The sequence below is a fragment of the Falco rusticolus genome, chromosome 9 (genome assembly GCF_015220075.1).
Source record: "Falco rusticolus isolate bFalRus1 chromosome 9, bFalRus1.pri, whole genome shotgun sequence".
Classification (NCBI taxonomy): domain Eukaryota; kingdom Metazoa; phylum Chordata; class Aves; order Falconiformes; family Falconidae; genus Falco; species Falco rusticolus.
The window spans coordinates 36,767,826-36,786,802 of record NC_051195.1 but is presented as its reverse complement, the minus strand read 5'-3'; the positions used below and the strand labels follow the sequence as shown (position 1 = coordinate 36,786,802).

Genomic DNA, 18,977 nt, shown 5'->3' with positions numbered 1-18,977 from the left:
TGGTATCTCTCCTGATTTTTGCAACCTTAATCACTTGGGGCACGTCTTGAACTTTTAACCTTCTTTCCCCAGCACTGATGCTGTGAATAATAGACTCTCCTGCTTGACACATAACTAGATTGCAGTTCAAAGTGGATGTCACAAACACTATTGCACCATCTGGAGCAAAAGCTTGACTATCATTTTGGGATAAGCCCATAAGATCATACGAATATATAACTGACTTAATTTTTTCCATTGCACTAATTTAGGTTTCATTAATTCAAAAAGATGGTGTTCTTTTTTCAAAAATCTTGCCTCCTGTTGCCAGTATTTTTTGCATACCCCCCCAAATTTTCAGATATTTTATGAAAGTTATATTACATTTATAAACATTTTGATCCTACTTTTTGCTATAAACAAGATTTAAATAGTTTCCTTGAGACTAAGGAAATGCTGCATGAATTACGTAGATAACAATGGAAGTAGAGGAAAATAGATAATTTTATCTTTAATAGTTTCCTTCTGTTCAAGACTCATTTAGTTTAAAAAATGAGTGAAAATAAAAGGAAAAGGAAGTACTGCTCCTATTCTTAAAAAAATATGCACATTTTGAAACTAGATGTGATTGTAAACTGAAAAGCTTTTCAGAGTATGACTTCTGAAGAATACATAATATTTGTGGTTTCATATAAGATACTCAGCCGTACATTTGAATAACATCCAGCTGATTCAATGAAATATACCGTACTTTGTAAAAAAACAGTCTGTTGACTGGCATTACTGCTTGGGTGCGTGTTCATCCACAAAATACTGTTTTTGTAAATTCTGTGTATTGATAAAATTTTATTAAAAGCTAGCGTGTCTTGACTGAAAGCAGCAGATTTTGAGTGAGCTTGAATACCTTTGACTTCCATTGAAAGTCGATGAGACTTGTAAATCCATAGCATTTCTTTCAGAATGGCTTGAAATTTAAAGAGTTCTATGAACATGAAGTCAGTCTGGTGGGTTTGCAGTGTTTTGGAAAAATATGATGGAGAAATAGTCAGGGATGGTGCATTTGCACAGAGAAGATTAGTTCAGATCTCAGATAGCCCTATTTTCTAAAATTAAGCAGTGGCTGATACAGGCATAGTGACATTTTCTAATACAAAACCTCCCTTCATTTTCTTCTGTAAACATTGATAAACATGTTTTAAGAATCAAATACATATGGGCAAAAGTAGAAATATTCTACTTCTGAATATGACTTGGTTTTGGAAAATATTTTTGGTGCTACAGAATGATCAAGTACTATACCAAATAAATAAGGTAATTAACATGATGATGTTTAGAAGAAAATGCTGTTTAATATTAACCCAATATTTCAGTTTCCTAGAGCACAAGGGTACAGCTCTCAAACGAGTTTTCACAAAACTTGATCTTTCTTTCTTGAAGCTATATTATGATGTAAATTACAGAATCACGATCATTTAGGTTGGAAGGGGCCTCCCGAGATCATCTACTCTATCTGCCCTGTTCAGGCAGGGTCAGCTCACGTGGGTTGCCCAGGACCATGTGCCCAGTCAGGTTTTGAGTATCTTCCCAGAGGGAGACTCCATAATCTTTCTGGGCCACCTGCTCCAGTGTTTGACCACACTCAGAACAAAAATTGTATTCTCATCTTACACTGAGTGTGCTATTTTTAAATTTGTGCCGCCTGCCTCTTGTTTTGCCAGTGGGCGCTACTGAGAGCAGTCTGCCTTCCTCCTCTTCATTCCCTCCCGTGTGGTTTTTTGCACATTGATGAGAGCCCCCTGAGCCTTCTCTTCTCTGGGCTGAAGAGCTCCAGCAGTCTCAGCTTCTTCTATTATGAAAGATACTCCAGTTCCTTAATCATCTTCGTGTCCTGTGCAGGACTTACTCCAGTAATTGCATTAATTGCACTGATGGAATTGCATAACAGTGTTTGGTTATGGTGTATTTGATGATGTTAGTGTAAGAAAGATTATGGTTTGACGGACCATAACTGGAATTGTGATTAAGATTAGAATTCAGTGTCAGACTCTAGATTTCTGTCAGGATTTGTATATTTATAAAAAACCGTGCATGGTATCCACTGAAAATACTCATTGTATATTGCACTGATAAGAATGTACCTTTAACCATGATACGGGACTGTTGCTTGCTAGTCTCTATTTCTTACAGATAGCTAATGAAAGCAAGGTGAGGGGAGGAACTGTTAGAAAGGTTTTTTTGTCAGAAAACCCTCTAGAAGTGGAGCAAGATAGTGCATCTGCAATTGTGTGTTTTGTGAAGCAGTGAGGGCAGTATGTAAAACACATCAGGCTCCAACCAGAAGGCAATCAGTACACCTTATATGTCCAAACATCCATCATAAAACTCATCACTTTTCTCAGCAAAGAAGGAGAATGTATTTATTGTCAGGTGCTGATGCCTAGTGATCAATCTGAGAGTAGTACCAAAGGTACATGTCTGTATGTGTCAGAGTGTAAAATGTTTACATTTTTTGACTGTGCCAGTTTATTAATTCTTGGTTACCTGCTCCATTCACATGGAGGGAAGCAGTCCATCACACATAACCTAGAACATGCTGGCAGTGCAAGCGGTGTATAAATAAATAACAATGAAATTATTTTGAGAAGTGTTTACTATCACTCTGTTTTAAAGTTAAATGGTATCCTAGCACTTACAAGCTTAAACCTGCAAAGGACTATCGGATCATCTACTCTTGACCTCCAGTGTATGCCAAGCACTGCATTGTTTTTTGCATATGATCTACAAGTTGAAAGGTTTTTAGGTTTTAACTTGAGATGAATTGCTGCCTGCTTGCAGCAAAATATCCTAATAAAGAGCAGAGCTCTCAATTTGCAATTTTGTATTTTAATTCCGCCCATATTCTGCGAGCATTGAATATTAACAAGCAAGAAAAAGAGCACAGGAACATCTTAAATTCCTTGGCTACTTGTCAGAAGATAGTAGAGCTTTTCTTTTGTGTTTCCTACTTATAAATGGTCATTTTTTTCAGGACTGCCATGAAGTGTTTGTGAAACTGCTGCAGTAGTCTGCCCTGTAATGGGAGTTCATTCAAAGGCCATGTTGTTTCAGGACAAGCATCAGTAGCAATTACCACTTGCAGCTTTTCTCTAGAAGTGTGAGTTTCTGTCAAGGGCTCCAGAGTCAGACTCCTAGCCTAAGCTTCAGACACAAAGAGAGATCAGTTATTCTCAGTTTCACATGTCACAGTTCTTGATGTTGAAGTTTTAAATGGAATTGCCACTCTATTTTTGACAAACAAGTTGTGGGACTGTCTGTTTGAAAAAATTGAGCCTATTGCAATTATTGAGTTTTCAAACTACACTTGTGAAAAGAGTAAGAGGAAATGATCTTTCGCATCTGCTGAATCCTTTTACTTCACTGCTGTAAAACATATGATCCAGCAAAAGCTTTAAAGTAATTCTGAGTAAGTTATATAATGGACTTTAGAAGTCACTGCTTAGTTTAACTGGATACTTATACTACAATTCATTTAGACTATCAGGGAGCAAGCCCTACCGCATATAGCTCCATATAATATAACGTAACTGTGGAATTAGCTCTAAAATAGTAGTTCAGTTTGTGAAATATTCAGTGTGTAAACAGGTTGTGCATCTGGTTCTCTGCTTAATGTAGTTATGCTAGTGCAAGCCTTGTTCAATTATATTGCAGGATTGGAGCCTGGATCTCTCCAGATATCAGTCACACTGATTTGAGTGCTTTTAATCTGGTGATATTACATTAAACAACCATCCTGTATTTGCCTGTGTTGAAGTTCTTTACCAAAGAATAAAGAATTTCCCTACAGTGATTTCTCAGCAACTCAGTATATGAAAAGCTTGTAGTGATCCAGTTGCTGATCCAGCTTTCCATCCTTTTTGCAAAACTCTTAAAAAGCTTGAAAAGCTCTTTATTCTTTATGGAATTTATGGTAAAAACCCCTGATGTTTCTGACTTTGTGATGATGTATTATTGGTGACAGTGCATATGTAGTATAGAAAAAATATGATTTGGAAAAATATGAAGGATGAGGTTTTGTGCGGTTCTTCTAATTTTGCTCTGAGTAAATTTTTAGAAGTGTAGATTTTTTCCTGCTTATTTGTATTGTCATTCAAATAAATGGAGATCTTGATTTCATATAGAATCCTTAGAGCCTACGTACTTTAGTGATAAAAAGCATAATGTCTTTGGGTGCACTCTTGATTGTTCGTTGGTGTGTAACATCACGTTTGTTAGAAGTGACAGCGTGTGTTTCACATGAAGAAATGAATTAGATACTGTCCCAAACTGTTTCCATTATTTTAATTGTACCTAGAAACAGAGTCTGATATTTACATGACCTTTTATGGTTTAGTGTTCTTCTCTCAGCTATCACTTCATAAAGCTACAGAGCAGAGCTACCCAGGACATTGTCTTGTTTGAGGATTTGGCAAGTCACTGTCGCTAGCAGGTGACTAAATCAGAATGGCATTAGACTCAGCGCTATTCAGCAACTCCACCCACTTCGTCAAGCCATTCCAGGCTTTCCCTCAGCATCTTCTGTATGCAGACAATATTTTAAGATCAAAGAGAAATTGCATTTGTTTGGTTTCTAAGAAATGGAGTAAGAAGCAGGGAAAATGCAAAACAGGTGATTATATAGCATTTTCTTCCAAAGCTGAAGTAAATGACATACAAATCCAAAGTAAATGAGAGAAATGCTTCCTTACATTAATTGCTGGGAGCATGATTATCTTGTTTAGTTGCTTAAAAAAGCAATGAAAATACAAAATGCTGAAAATGGTGCTTATAAAGCAAGATCATCCAAGAGAGCTGGCCACTGCAAACTTGCTGTATATACAGAGATACATCCGTACACAGGAGCTGCTTCTTTTTTGCCTCCTTGTTCTTGAACTTCACTAAGAGCTTTCAATTGCTCTGACATTTTCAGCCAAGGATGTAATAGTTGTTGCTGAGCAGTATTCTACAGGCAATTATCTTATCTGATCGTTGGAGCAATCCCCACTAGAAAGGAACCAATACGATCAAGTTAAATCATTGCAGAAAGAAAGAAAAAAAAAAAGGCAAAAGAGGGAGGAACAAATAAAGGGAAAAGGGGCTCATCTCATTTATGGGTGCCTGTGCTGCAGGGTTCAGAACAGCGGCCGATGAAGTTAGCCTGTAAAACAAAGCTGTGGAGTTGCCTCCTGTAGCTGTGGCAGGTCTGAATCCCCTCTTCCAGAGCCTGTTGTGGCCATAGTACAAGGCACCTGCAGAAAATGTGCCGAAACTAGGCATGGAGCATGAGCTTTTCAATAATCTGTCACCTCTCTCCCTTCACCCACCCCTCTAGTTCCTAGCAGGAGAGGAGAAGCCATAATAAAGAACTAGACTGGAAAATAGTCATGAGGTGGGAAAAGGGGTCAGAGATAGACACCTTACTGTTACCAGCTTTCCGAGCTTTTTATGGTTCAACTTTTTTGGCGATTCCTAAAGAGCATTTATTCATTTTACTAACACTGCTTTTAAGCTTATGACCTTTAAAAAACCTGCATCATTGGATGGGCATGTGACCATGTGAATATTGTTGGCAAATACATATTTTTTAATATTTATGTCTTCTTATTTCTGCTCTAGAAAGAAATATATGGATTTTGGTTTTGTTAATTCACTGGTAAACTATGATTTGAATAGCACCAAAATTAGCTGCTCGCTTGCTCTCAGAGATGAGTCAGAAGATCAAGCCAGGCTTCCCACATGGATTTCTAGACTTGGTATTGTACTTTAAAAATCTATATTTAGAAGTCCATATTGCTTTACTGTTTCTAAAGTGTCTTAGAATGCTAGATGTCTTTGAAAAGAGAATGAAAGTACTTGTTTTGTGTACATATACACCCACCCAAAGACAGTAAGGACATATGTGACATAATCCATAGATCCCAAAGCATTTACAAAGGAGAAGGTTTTACCCATCCTGTGAACAGATAGTCCTTGTGTGTGTGAGCATATTCATGTGTACCATGTATGTCTGTAACATTCTTTTTGTTTTCTCTGCATGTACAAATCTTGTCATTGTGTATGAATGTTATTATTAATGCAGAGGTCCTGGAGTTCTGATCAGGCCTTTTTGTACTAGGCATAGCACAAACACAAGACAGAAGTTTCCTAAAGAGAAACTGAACAGCTTAACGGTGGTTGCATCTGTACTGTGGGGTAGAGGTATGTCCTGGTGTAGCCTTATTCTGGGTTTTTGGATACAACCTTTGCTGCATCTCAGTCACAGAATGGGAGATTTTTGAGGCATCTGATGTAGTCTGAGGAGATGGTCTTTTGGGTTTCCATCAGGTGATGTATAGAAATGCAGTGCTTCTCCATTTGTACTGAGGTCAGAGATGAAGGGGAAGGTTGGCTTTTTTTAAACAAACTGAACAAACAGGAGTAAGGTGCACAGCCAAGGGTATTTTTTTTCTCCTGATATGGCATTTATGTGGCTTGGAAACAGTTAGGGACCAGAACCTCTGGATATGCCAATATTTGAGAAAATTAAAATACTGTTATTTTGGTTTCTAATATGTGGATCTGAGACTTCCATTGGCTGCAGAGCAAGTCTAATAACTTAGGCTTTGAACCAACACCTTCAGCACCTTCATCCCAAGTACCTTATGTGGAAGATCTCTTTTAATCTCTTATCTTTGTACTTTACTTTAGAAGGTATAAGTGAGAGTCCATGCAGCTACAATGTAATGGAACCATTTCCTAAGAAATGAAAAAATCTTTTCTTTGGTGGAACAAAAGTGTTGCTGGCAACATATGGCTGTTATAGATTGGGGAAGCAAATTCCAAAACCTAAGATAATATATACAGTCTTTATATGGCCTAAGGAAACAGCCCCAGTGCTAAGTTTTGTAGGAGGAAGAGGGAGCTAATGGGTTCAAAAGAAATAAAAGGAGCATGGATCAGGGCATGTACATGGGAAGCAGACATAAAATATCTGGGGACCCTTCCAAGTCCTGTTCAAAGGAACTTAATAAAGTTCTTTAACAAAAAAGTATGTTTGCAATTATTTCATTTTCTTGTGTCTCTTATCTCCAAAGATAAGATTTGTTCCAGTATTGATAAATTACAGAAACTCTTTAGTTAAAGAACCTGCAGAAAAAATTGAGAACTAATAAACTATCTCAAGGCTGTACATTCTTCTGTATGAATAAATAACTTTTCACACATAAGTTGCTGCCAGTGAAGTCTGAACTAAGGTGGGCTGTTAATATGTGAGTGTGGGTTTTTTTTATAATCTTCTGTCAAAGGCAATGTGCAATGATTAAAAAAAATTACAGGGAAAGAAAAGGACAGTGTACTCATAGACATTCATCCTTTTACATTGCTGTAGCTTTTGATAGCTCCGGCAAAGGGTTGCGGTCTTACTGGATTAGGTACCAATTCTTGGATGTAACAGAAAAGAACAAAAATACAATGAATACACTTAGAACAATCAGGTGAATATGTGATTGTGTATCTGTTCCAGTGTGGGTTATGCGTACTTTCCCTTTCAGATGTCCCCTTAGGCATGTTGCAGGTAAGATTGCATTTAGTTGTTTGTTCACTCACCAACACACTCCCCAAAAGGCAAGAGTTTGTGTCTGATTGTTTAAGACCTTGCTTCTGCTTTGAACATGTCTAGTTCCCTTGGAAAAACATTCTCTACATCCCCATCCCCCTTTAGAGAAAACAAGTGAACTATTCATGCAAAAAAGTGTGTGTGTGGTTGGGAGAGTGGGGGGGCGTGCAGAGCCACCGACAAACCCTATTGAAATGCATTGGCTGTTCATTTACATTCACACTTTTTTTAATAAAAATGTTAACTAATGATGTTAAATGCTTTGCCAAAGGTCCTGGCGGGTCAGTTGCCGAAGTGCCATTTCTGCCTAATTAGGGCTCTTGTGGCAGCCCAGGGGCCTCCTGATGCAGTGGGTGACAAGCCGGGAGCTGACAGCTTCAATCGGTTCCAACAGGAAGGTTGGGCTGGTCATGTTTTCTAACTCAGCCAGGTGTTAGCTGAATGTGGGGGGGGTCTTGGCCAGACCTGAGCATTTGTTTGATCTTCCTTTCTTTCACTTGCTCTATTTTGAGCTCTTCCCTTTGCCTGTCCCATCTTGTGTCAAGGTCAAGAATGAGCTTGACTAAATCAGCAATTTCATTTATCTCTGGGAGATCATTAGCAGTCCTTCTCCCTTTCCTCCCCAAATAAACCTTAGGCACTGGTGCAGAAACAGCACTGGTTCTAGAAACCAGGCACTGGGCAGTCACAGATATGAAAAGGAGAAAGAGTAAATGCAGATCATTCCATAAATAAAATCTTTTCTACTTCTCAGTTGCAAACCTGTTCCTTATTATTTTTTGTATATTAAATATCTCCATCAAAACACCCTGAATAACCCTCAAAAACATAAAATGCTTCCACAATCACAAAAAAAGCTTAGGATATGTTCAAAATTTTATTTCATCACTACTGTAGTAGCAGTATTTTCTTAAACACAACAAGAAAACCAGAATAAATAAAGTTTTCCTTTGACCTCACCTCTTTCTAAGTAGCACACTGGCCATGTTCATATATGGCCACACGCTTGTGATAGTTTGCTAATTTCAGGTGTCTTGACAGCTGACAACTGTAAAATCAGATCATCAATGTATTGGGAATTGGCTTTATTTAAATGGGTATTTTCATTTGGCTTAGCAATAGCAATTTGACTTCAGCTGAGTTATGCTAGTTTGTGTTAGCTGAGAAAATAGCCCTTAAAACATAAACACAGTTCTAACCTTTGTATAGATAACTCAGAATTTCAAGATGCTTTGCCAAGCAATATCACAAAGCATTAGACTGATCAAGGTTGAAATAATTTACTAGATTTCTTCAGTCTAAGATTAATCTAACTTTCAGAAGATTTTATGTTTTTCAGATCTTGCAACTAGATTTCAGACTCCTCAGTTTAAGCTGATGAATTTAACTGTCCCCTATTTACATAAAAGTCACTATGTGCAGGAATGGCTGTAGCCTTTATGGAAGGAAGCCACTGCTGAAGTAAAAGGTAGCAGTTGGATAATAACAGACAACTGCTTAATAATACTCAATAATATTAAGAACAGGAAACAATAAAGGAAATTCTATCACTTGATAGCTGTAGTCATAATGTAATGATAGGGTGTGTTGTTTTTTTTTAAATAGGAAGACTATAATAGGAAACAGTTGCATCCTTTCTTATTAATGATGTTAAGCTCTTTTAAATTTTTTATTATTATTTGCCCTTATCTCTGATCCAAAAGACAACCCCAAAGACATTCTGCTCTGGAGAAAACAAATATTCTTCTGTTGCATTCAACAAAATTGTATCTTTGAAACAGTAGAAAATTGGAACTGACAGCTGAGACGCTATTAATACTTCATGAGAGCAAGAACAATTGAAGTGTAATTCCATTCCAATATTTTAATTTAATGAAAATTAATTTTCAGTGAGGACAACTAGCAGCAAGACATTCCAAATAGGGAGACCTAAAAGTTGTGTTGCATAGTTTATTACACCAATATTCAAAAGTTATTAATATTGAAATAGGAAAGTAATGGTGGGACATGCATTTCTTTCAGGAGAAAACTTAACTAGAAAAGATAATGAATCACATTAGTCAATATCTTGATTGATCTACTTTCTGGCTCTGTAGTGTACATCTAATTTTCATTACATTGTCATAAAATGAACTTGGCATGCAGAAAAGTTACTGGCTAGGTGGCAAGCCCACAGGGTTATTTCCAGATGGGATGTTTTTTTCTTTTGATGGGATTTTTTTTTTAAAGTAGCTTTCCTTGTTTTATGAATGTAGAGCTGTTTCATTGATACTTGGAGTCAAAGAGTGTGCAACAGAATGCTTGCTGTTTCTGTGTTCCTAATTTCCTGCAGTCTAAAGGAATTTTAGTCTTTTAGTTGACTGCTTTTGGAAAGCTGGTGACAATGACAGTACACATACTTTTTGTCAGATAGGTCCAATGGGAGCATTATGATTATGCAAATGTGCACTGGTAATACAAAAAATACCAATTACCGATTTGATAATACCAAATCAGAATTTTCTGTATTCTGTCTTCATATGTAGTTTGACTTGGTGTCTACTGTCATAAAATACACAGACCCTCAGCAGGTTTCAGAAATGCACGTATGTCTGAGAGTAGTTAATTGGTTTCTGTTGCATGCTGAAAAATTTTATTTGCTGTTCTTGTTATAGCCTACTAATCAGTTACTGAAAAAAAAGTACATATCAAACATAAATTTTTAACATCTTAAAGCACAGTTCCTGGAAAGGTGAAGCTGTGATGAGAAATTATTCCAATTATGAGAACAGTTGTAAAAAGCAGAACACCATAAAAGTAATGCTGTTTTTTTTTTTTTTAAAGACAGTTACTGAAAACTGTCTTTGTCTCCCTGTTTTATTATATCCACATATTCCAGCACATCAGATAGCCTAAAATGTATAATTAATGAATCTTAAGATGGGTGTGGGGAGGACAAGGCTGCTTTTTACAGGCAAATTTCCTCTGCTCTGTACTATTCTGGGAATATGCCCAGAAACTCATGCTGCTGTAGCTTACTCCAAACTACGTAGGTTTATATTAACCTGCAGCATATGTCAATCTGAGCATCCTGCCTCAAAGTTAATCTTCATGAAGTAGACAAACTGTTGAACAGAGAATCAGGTTTTGCTCTGGATTCCCTCTCCATTTGTAAGATTCAGAATTTTTCTTCGCCAGTTTACTCCTTGAGCATAAAATGTGTGCCCAAGCTGAATATTTCTGTTGCAAAAGTTTAGTTGCTTCCTTTCCTTGTGACTAGCTAGTTCATTTATTTATCATTCTGAGAAGTTCTTTCATTATTTCCTATAGATTGTTGCAATTTTTCAATTTTTTATTTTCTTTTCCCTGGAGGAAAAATAAACCCTTTTATTGAAGTGTTTTGTACAGGAATCTGCAAGAAAGTTATGGTTTATTTACTCGGTCTGTTCAACAACAGGAAGAAAAGACATGTACAGATAGGAAGAATTCTGCTCTTCTGCAGAAATCTGCAGTGCTCAGAGCAATTGCTCTCACTCCCACAAGGTAGCTCTGAATGTTGCTCAAAACTGGTACTTTTTTTAGATTATATCTGTCTGTTAGGAGTAGTCATGGCCTTGGAGTTACAGTGTGTGTTAGCAGTCCTTCCTGCTTTCACCAGCTTGCACATTAGAGGACGGTAGTGCCAGTCACCTCCTTAATAGAGTCTTTTTAATTCTTTGCAGTTTAGGGCAGGAACAAACTGTGAGGCCTGATCAATGACCCATGAATCCAGTGAAGATTCACCCACTGACCTGCAGTTAGCAATGATTCAAGGTTTTAATGATTCAATATTTTTCCACTCTTTTCATGTTTTCAATCTTTTATTTCTATCTTCGTATCAGATCAGTAGAATCCATCTGTTAAAGCTAAATACAGTGACATGAGGTCTGAAAAGGTCAGGAGCAGAACAGATTTCTTTCCTCCAGATGGAAGCTTTAAAACAACAAGGAATAATTACATATAAATGCAACAATGCTCAGGTAACTGATCGGATTTTATCTTCCTGATCCTTGCATGATGCGAATAGAAGATCGACCTGTCCCTGAACTCTCTTGGCAGCTTCACGGAATGACTTAAATGAGATCGGCTAAAACGATTATACTAGATGGGTTTTAATGATTAGTCAAACCAATTTATCAGCTTGTTTCTCATTGGTACTTTCATTCCACCATGATACACAGGCTGACTTTACAGACTGGCTCCATCTTGTTGACAAAACAGTTTAAAATTTTGGAGGTAAGCTTTTGAGTTTAATTGATAAATTGCTTCATAAAGTACCTGTGCATGTGACATGCATGTTGTGATGTATTAGCAGTAGGCAGTCACCAAGTTAAACTGCTGGAATTCTTCTTGACTTCTTAAGAAAGATTTTTTGGCAAGTTAGGTTAAAATGTTAGAACACTAACACTGAAACAGGCTGAAGTCTTCCAAGTTCACAAAAACATCCATTGTAGTAAAGACAGAGTTAAACAGGGAAAATCTGTAATAATATCAGTCTAAATATTCCCACCCTGATCTTGAGTATCTGGAAAGCTGAGAATTAAAAACCCGGAGTGCTTCATTGTGTTCATCTAAACTTTAGGGGGTCTGTTGAGGAAAGAGGATATTCCAGCTGAACATAATAGAGCAAATTCCAGAATGATTAGAGACTGTGATGTCTAATTAATTAGCTTTTGTGGTAGTTAATTAAGTGGTCAAGAGTAGTATATGAGGCAATAAAGTCTGCTTGTAGCATTTAGCAGATCCAGAGGCTATTTGTAGGGTACTAATAGTGATGTAATTCTATTGTACTGCGAAACTTGCATAGAAATACATTCATTAATATGGTTTAAGATCTGGAACATTTTTAAACATGAGAATAACAGTTAAGCCCATGGAAAAAATCTTGTAGTGAATACTTGGGCAAAATTACTATCTATAGACCCATGTTCTAAATTATTCTCATAGATATCCATCCCTGGAATTTTAAATTCTACTTTCTATCTGTAAAATGAGCCAAAGGCAGAAAAACCTTTTGCCTCTTAAGGAATAAAGATGGGAATTTTCTGCTATTTTTAGTAGCTTTCATGTTTTATATATTAAAAAACCATCCAAAACAACAACAACAAAAAAACCCCAACCCCCACCTGACCAGGCTTATCTCTAAGATTGCTTCTTACATTTCTGAATTTAAAATTCTGGGGTTTTTTAGTGATTCCCTGATGTTTAAAGCTGTAAAGGCAATAAGACTTGTGAATATAAACAAACAGTATTTCCAAGACTCTTGTAAGATTTCTTGAGATATCACTGTAAAATCCTCAACATAAGTTTTAAATCTCTTGCATGTGTTCAGTAAGCTGAAAACACTGAATATTGCTGATCACAGTTTAGATGTCACTGTTGACTATTCACTGTTGATTAGCTATCTTTCAGGTTTTGTTTTTGTGGCATGATAGCATGAAGACTGCATAACTTTCTGCGAGTGTGATCTTATTTGACAGCAGGATTGGGTACAGGTAAACAGTCCTGGCATCTAAGTTCAGTCTCCTTATGAATAAATGGAAAGAGGGAGATTCTGATTTAGGTGTTCATCCTTGATCTTCCTGAGGACAGCCAGGTCAGATACCTAAGGCCCCCTCCTCTCTCCAGAAGGGTTGCGTGCATGTAGATTTTGCACTCAGATTGCACCAGTGTTTAGTGTCTTCTTGTCTGAACCTGTATGAAGTGTGCTGCCATCATGTTGCTAGGACCCAGTCATGATGGGCTGAGTACACACACTTTGCCAGCCCACATATGATGCTATAATGCTAGCTTGCTTAATAGGGTTGCACATCAGATGGCACACTTGGGTCCTGCGGGGACAGAAGGAAGAGGTCTACAGGGAGAAGAACCAGCAAGAAATGAAGTGGGTGGAAAGAGCAAATCAGGTGTCCATCACCCTACAATGACTTGTATGGAATGGGTAAGTGCTAACAGGTGATATGAGTCCTGTACCTTTTCCATACAAACACTTTTCCAAATACGTGTGGTTTTTCTGTTCCTCTATCCAATACAGAAACTGCACAATGTTCCCTTTTCACTTATCTTTTTATCGAGATCTTCTGCGGTTCGTGGTAATACATTTCTTTTCTTTCTTCTTTTTCTATTATTCACAGTTAAAGACTTGTACTGTATCTCCAAACCTTTCTGATAGATTCCATAGAGAAGAAAATGATTCAGGGGAAAAATCTCTGAATGCATTTTTTGAAAAATACTAGGACTAACGCTACCTGAAAACTCCCTGCAGGTTTAATGAGAGTGCCTGTTAAATTTTCTGGGTATAGAAGAATAATTTGCTAAACAAAATCCCTGCAATCGTACCTTGGTTGCCTATCTTTTTTTTTTTTCTTTTAAACTTCAGAATAAATGAAAAATTGATCTGTATGGTCACTGAAACATTAAATTGTCTTATCTGTCACTTGTTAAACATCGGCTTCTTAAAAGGGAAAACAACAATCACAATCAGCCGTTTCTCAGTGCTTAGAAGAAAATAGAAGCTATAAATGGACAGATGAATTATGTGCTTCCAGTGGTTTTTAAGGGAAGCATTTACTGAGGGAGAAAATTGTTTTAATCTTATAACAACTAAGGAGCGTAGAGTTTGTAAAAACATGGAACACCTACACATAAACTTAATTTTTGTTGCATAGGAATATACACAAAGTAGCTTTCAACAAAAATGGTTGGGGAAACAAGCTCTTTCATTGTTTGGTATGCTATTTTATATCTTTAACAAATCTCTGTGAAGCACTCAGGGAAACCTAAACACAGAGGGTTAGTTGAGTGTTCAGCCTTTACAGTATAAAAAAAAAAACCACTATAGGAGTGAATCTTCTTTTAAAATGGAAATAAGTATAAATTTTGGTCATGTGGTGTGTATTTTTTCTTGTCTTGAAAGAGTTGAGGAATAGAATAGGAGGAAGCTAGAATCAAACCCAAACAAAGAGCAGCCTCCGCTTTCTTGTTTTTCATTTCCCTGCCCTGTGTCTATATCTACATTTTGCTAAGGATCCACTGAAGCAAAATACAGAGTTGCAAACCTGCCAGTAGGAGGCACGGATATCCTCTTTCTTTAATTAATCCTCGCCATTAGAGCACCCTCTCCCTCCCTTTTTTTTTTTTCTCTCTTGTCCAGCTGTTTTACATTCAATAGCAGAATGAAACCAAATAAATTTTGTGGAGGCAAAAAATCAGAAAGCTTTCAAGAATGAAAATTTTCATTCTCTTTTGGAGTAACTAAGTAAAGTATTGGCCATCCAAAATGACATAGATTATCAGTTTAAAAAGACAGAAATGTAATATCTGAATTCTTTTATATGATGGGAAGGTAATAACAATAATAATCTGATCCTTAAAATTAAGCTGTTTTTTGACTGCAAATCTAGAAGCTAGGAAAGGCTAAATATTTACTCCTTTTATTATCATTGTATTGTACTGCCTGGTGTAATAATGAGATTTTCTTATGGCTGCCCTCTGTGCTGGTGTGGGAGAACTGCTTAACCTACTAGAAATACTGGAGGGAGAGGGGAGGAAGAGGAAAGAAAATTGTTGAGGACTGGGAAGTAAGGGTGTTCCTTTGTTTTTAGTTCCATTGTGTGCAGAGCAGGGGACACACAGGCAACCTGATATATAAAGCATTGATTTTTTTCTGCACAAGGTGGCTTATCTGCCAAGCATTTCCCCTTCTAAGTGGAAGCGTGTAGATACATTACTTAAAGGTTGACTGGAAATGTAGATCCCATTCCTTCTTCCCGTGATGTTAAAGTAGATGTGTAAGATTGTGTATTGGTAGAGCTGTGAGCAAAACCCAAGAAAGGAGAAGTGAACTGGTGGGGATGTTTATAGAAGGGGAGTTATGTTCTGGAGAACTCGTTAAGGTTAGGTTTCCTAAGCTTTTAATGCATGCAGGGTACAACATTATGTACAGTCAAATGGCGAGCTAGTTCCCACCTTGTTTTGGTGAAGCCACGTTGTGGGAGGTAGATACAGCCTAAAACTCCACTAGTAAAATCACTTTGAAGACTGAATTCAGTTCCTTTAGGGTTAGTGAATTAACTGTAGCAAAAGCTGCTTGTAGCTGGCAGTAGCATGTGTAAAAGTATTTGCATTGTTCCAAAGGCAGTGGGTGAAATGTGGTAAATTAAATCAAGGGGTTACGGGAACAGGAAGGCTCAGGTTCTCGAGTGGAAGCTGGCAATTTGGAAGAGGGATTCAAATCTTGTGTGGAATTTTGCAGCTGTTTTTACTTATGAATGCCTGGGTTCATGTGACCATAGGAAAAAAGAAAGGGTGAATAATATATGCAGGGGATAATTTTTATTTCACTTTGGTCAGAAATAGCAGTCAACAACAGCAGCTGAAAATGCTGTAAGTAGAGAAGAAAATACTTAGAGAAAGCAGATAAGTGTTATGTTCTGCAGAACAGTGTTGCTGATAGGACTGCTGTAGAAGGTTAAGCATGGGGTTAATTCATGATTTCTCTGAATACTCATACAGTTTTCTCACACACTGGAGGTGGGGTGGTGTTATTGATACACCTATCTGTCTTTGAAACATACTCTGAAATTTTGAAGTATTTGACTCTTTTCATTTATATGTCTTTTCTATGACACATTGCCACTGCTTACTATCTTGTGTGATGGATAGAAAAACTTACACATCCCATTTAAAAGGTTTTAAAATGAATTAGTACTTTAGCTTTAAACAGAATGTCTGCTTGGATTTTATGCAGTGTTGTATACAAAATAATATTATTACTTTAATTGTATTTGATTGCTTGGGATAGGGTGGACTGTATATTTTTTCATATGTTTTTTGTCTTTGCACCTTTAGATGTAATGATATAAAAAAAATGGACAAAGATTTTCTATCATAGCAGATGTTTAGGGTTCAGTACATAAAGAATAAATGCAATGGCACATTACTTATAGGGAGCCAAGCAATGTAATAGGAATGACCCATCTTTAAGATCAGAAGTCCTTCTTGCATGTAAGGACTGTGGTTTTCATGTGTAGTGAAAGATTTAATTTCTTAAAGAACAGATGTCTGTGTTCCAACAAGTATGATACTCTAAACAAATTGTGGTTGTCAACAGAGATTCTGCCAAAGGGAGTTCCTCTGTCCAATAAAGCATAAGATCCTAACTATTGTAAAGGCACAGCCTACCTTGTCTTTTCCTCAGCATTGTTTTACTGGATTTTTTTTTAGTTATGTTTGTGAGGAAAATTGTTAAAATGTGCTAATTTATTATGCCTCTGTTTATGCAGTGCTGTTCCTGATTTTATGGGACTCCCACAGAGGATCATATGCATCGGTGGAAGCCTGCTGTGTCCATTAGTGTGGAATAAGCGGTACACAGGACCATATGGAAGCTCTCTGCATAGAGGTATTTCTCAGTTCTTGGTCTTCCTTGGCATAGTTCTGAAGGTGATGAAAAATCAGGCCAGATAAAGAAATGTTAGGAATAACCAAAGTTGTTAACATGCCTGTCAGTGATAAGCAGTGAGAAGGCTGATGATAAGGGAGGGAATTAAACATGTGGAAGAATCTAGAAAATCACAGTTTATAAATAACTGCAGTCTTGAGGCTTTTAATGCTCTTCTCTACTGAGAGCAGCTAAAATTTTTACAGTGCTTTTTTTTTGGGTGGATGACATTTAAAACCTCAGCAATGAAATCCTCACCTTTTTCATTTTAAGTAACTGCATACAAACATGTATTTATAAAATTTAATTTTTGATTGTTACAAAGAGAGACTTGTAAGTAGGCCTAATCAGTTCACAGGTGTTACCTTCACCATAAGTACTTCCTTACTGCCTTTATGCTTTGTAAATCAAGGAGAAAAAAAAAAAAAAAGAATTCTTAGACTTCTTAAATAAAACAAAGATGTGTTGTTTCTACATCTTCAGGTCAGGAGCTGACCAATGATAGCATAAGGGAAAAGGCAGGGTCAGCAAAGAGTTCCTTGAGGAAATATCAGCCAGGTCTCAGAGTTCTTACTGTATTTCTTTCTCTTGCAAAAATTGCGTGAGAAAGCTAAGCCTATAAATACAGACCTCTTAAGTCTCTAGTCTTCAGACATGTGAAATTCCACGTGCCGGGGCACATTTCCATGCAAGGTTAGGTGATAAGCATATGCCCAGTCATTAAAGAGCTGAATCATGCAGCACATAGTCTTACGAGGGGAGCATGCCTTCTAGCAGGGCTCCTGTTCACACTGGGTCCTGCTAAACAGCACATTCCCATTCCCCAGCTGCAATGGCAGTACCATGACCTTTCTTTTGCTCCTTGACCCACACATCAGATGCAGCTGGTCAGATAATCACAGAGCAGACTGACCACCTGCGTCTGATGTGTGGGATCCAAAAAGGGGAGAGCAGCCATGGTACTGCCATATAAAAATGTGCAATGCTGGCAGTGACAGAGTGTGATACAAAAGAATGAGTCAGTGCATGAGACTTGACAGGTCTGCTTTATAGCACAGCTGGGGATTCACCAGATCCCACAGCACAGGGAGTGGGAAGGGAAGTGCTCTGTGCACTGCCAATTCCCCCTCTTTGCAGAACAATCCTTAGAAGTCTGTTTCTGCGTGCATAACTTACCAGCCTACCTAATGAGATTTGCACTGCAAATGTCACAGCTAAATTTGTATTACAGATAGTGTGGAAAGCACTTTAGCCTAAGAAAACATGATTTTTAGCCTCTTCCCCATTTATTTCATAGAGAGCTCTTGTTAAGCATTCAGGTTTTGAGGCAATGTTATCAAAGCTACATGTTTTGACAGGTTCTCTCCTGTGTGTGTATATGGAAAGGTTCTTCATGCACCTCCTAAGTTGAAAGATATAATTTGAACAGAGAAAATTATGGTTCATAAAGTGCTCTTGTTAGGTGACATGACTATGCTTAGTCCACTGCAGGACAGCCTACACAGAGAAATGCATATTTCCATACAAATTACAGTATACTGCAGCCAAGAGATCAATTAGAATGTCTGCGACCAAGAACTCTCAAGTGTCTCCATTCAGTCTGCCATTCAAATGAGATGAGAAATGCATTCAATTGGTGTAAAGAATTTGAACTCTTTCAGGGAATGTGTAGAGATTGCCAGAAAGTGGCATTCCCTGCAGGGTGGGACTTGCAGATTCTGTGAGATACAGCAGGGAATTTTAAGGGTTCTGTAACCTAACATTTTGTCTCCCGTTGAGAGAAAAATTGCAGAACCTGCTGAATATTATGGAAAGAATGAGGATTTTTCATTGGTCAGATATAACTGACTATGCTGGCTCTATCGTGTGTTACATTGGTCAACTTGATCATCTTAAATCTATGCTGTA

At 37.4% G+C, this 18,977-nt stretch overlaps 1 protein-coding gene across 1 annotated transcript in view; it reads left to right on the top strand.

The window, feature by feature from the left end:
• The first annotated feature begins 11,799 nt into the window (after positions 1-11,799).
• Positions 11,800-18,977, top strand: part of HSPA12A (heat shock protein family A (Hsp70) member 12A) — a 93,082-nt gene continuing 85,904 nt past the window's right edge. The window contains exons 1-2 of the mRNA XM_037400190.1: positions 11,800-11,863; positions 16,912-17,030. Coding sequence (XP_037256087.1) covers positions 16,928-17,030 — 103 coding nt within the window. The 5' untranslated portion in view covers positions 11,800-11,863; positions 16,912-16,927. The remainder of the gene's footprint in view (positions 11,864-16,911; positions 17,031-18,977) is intronic.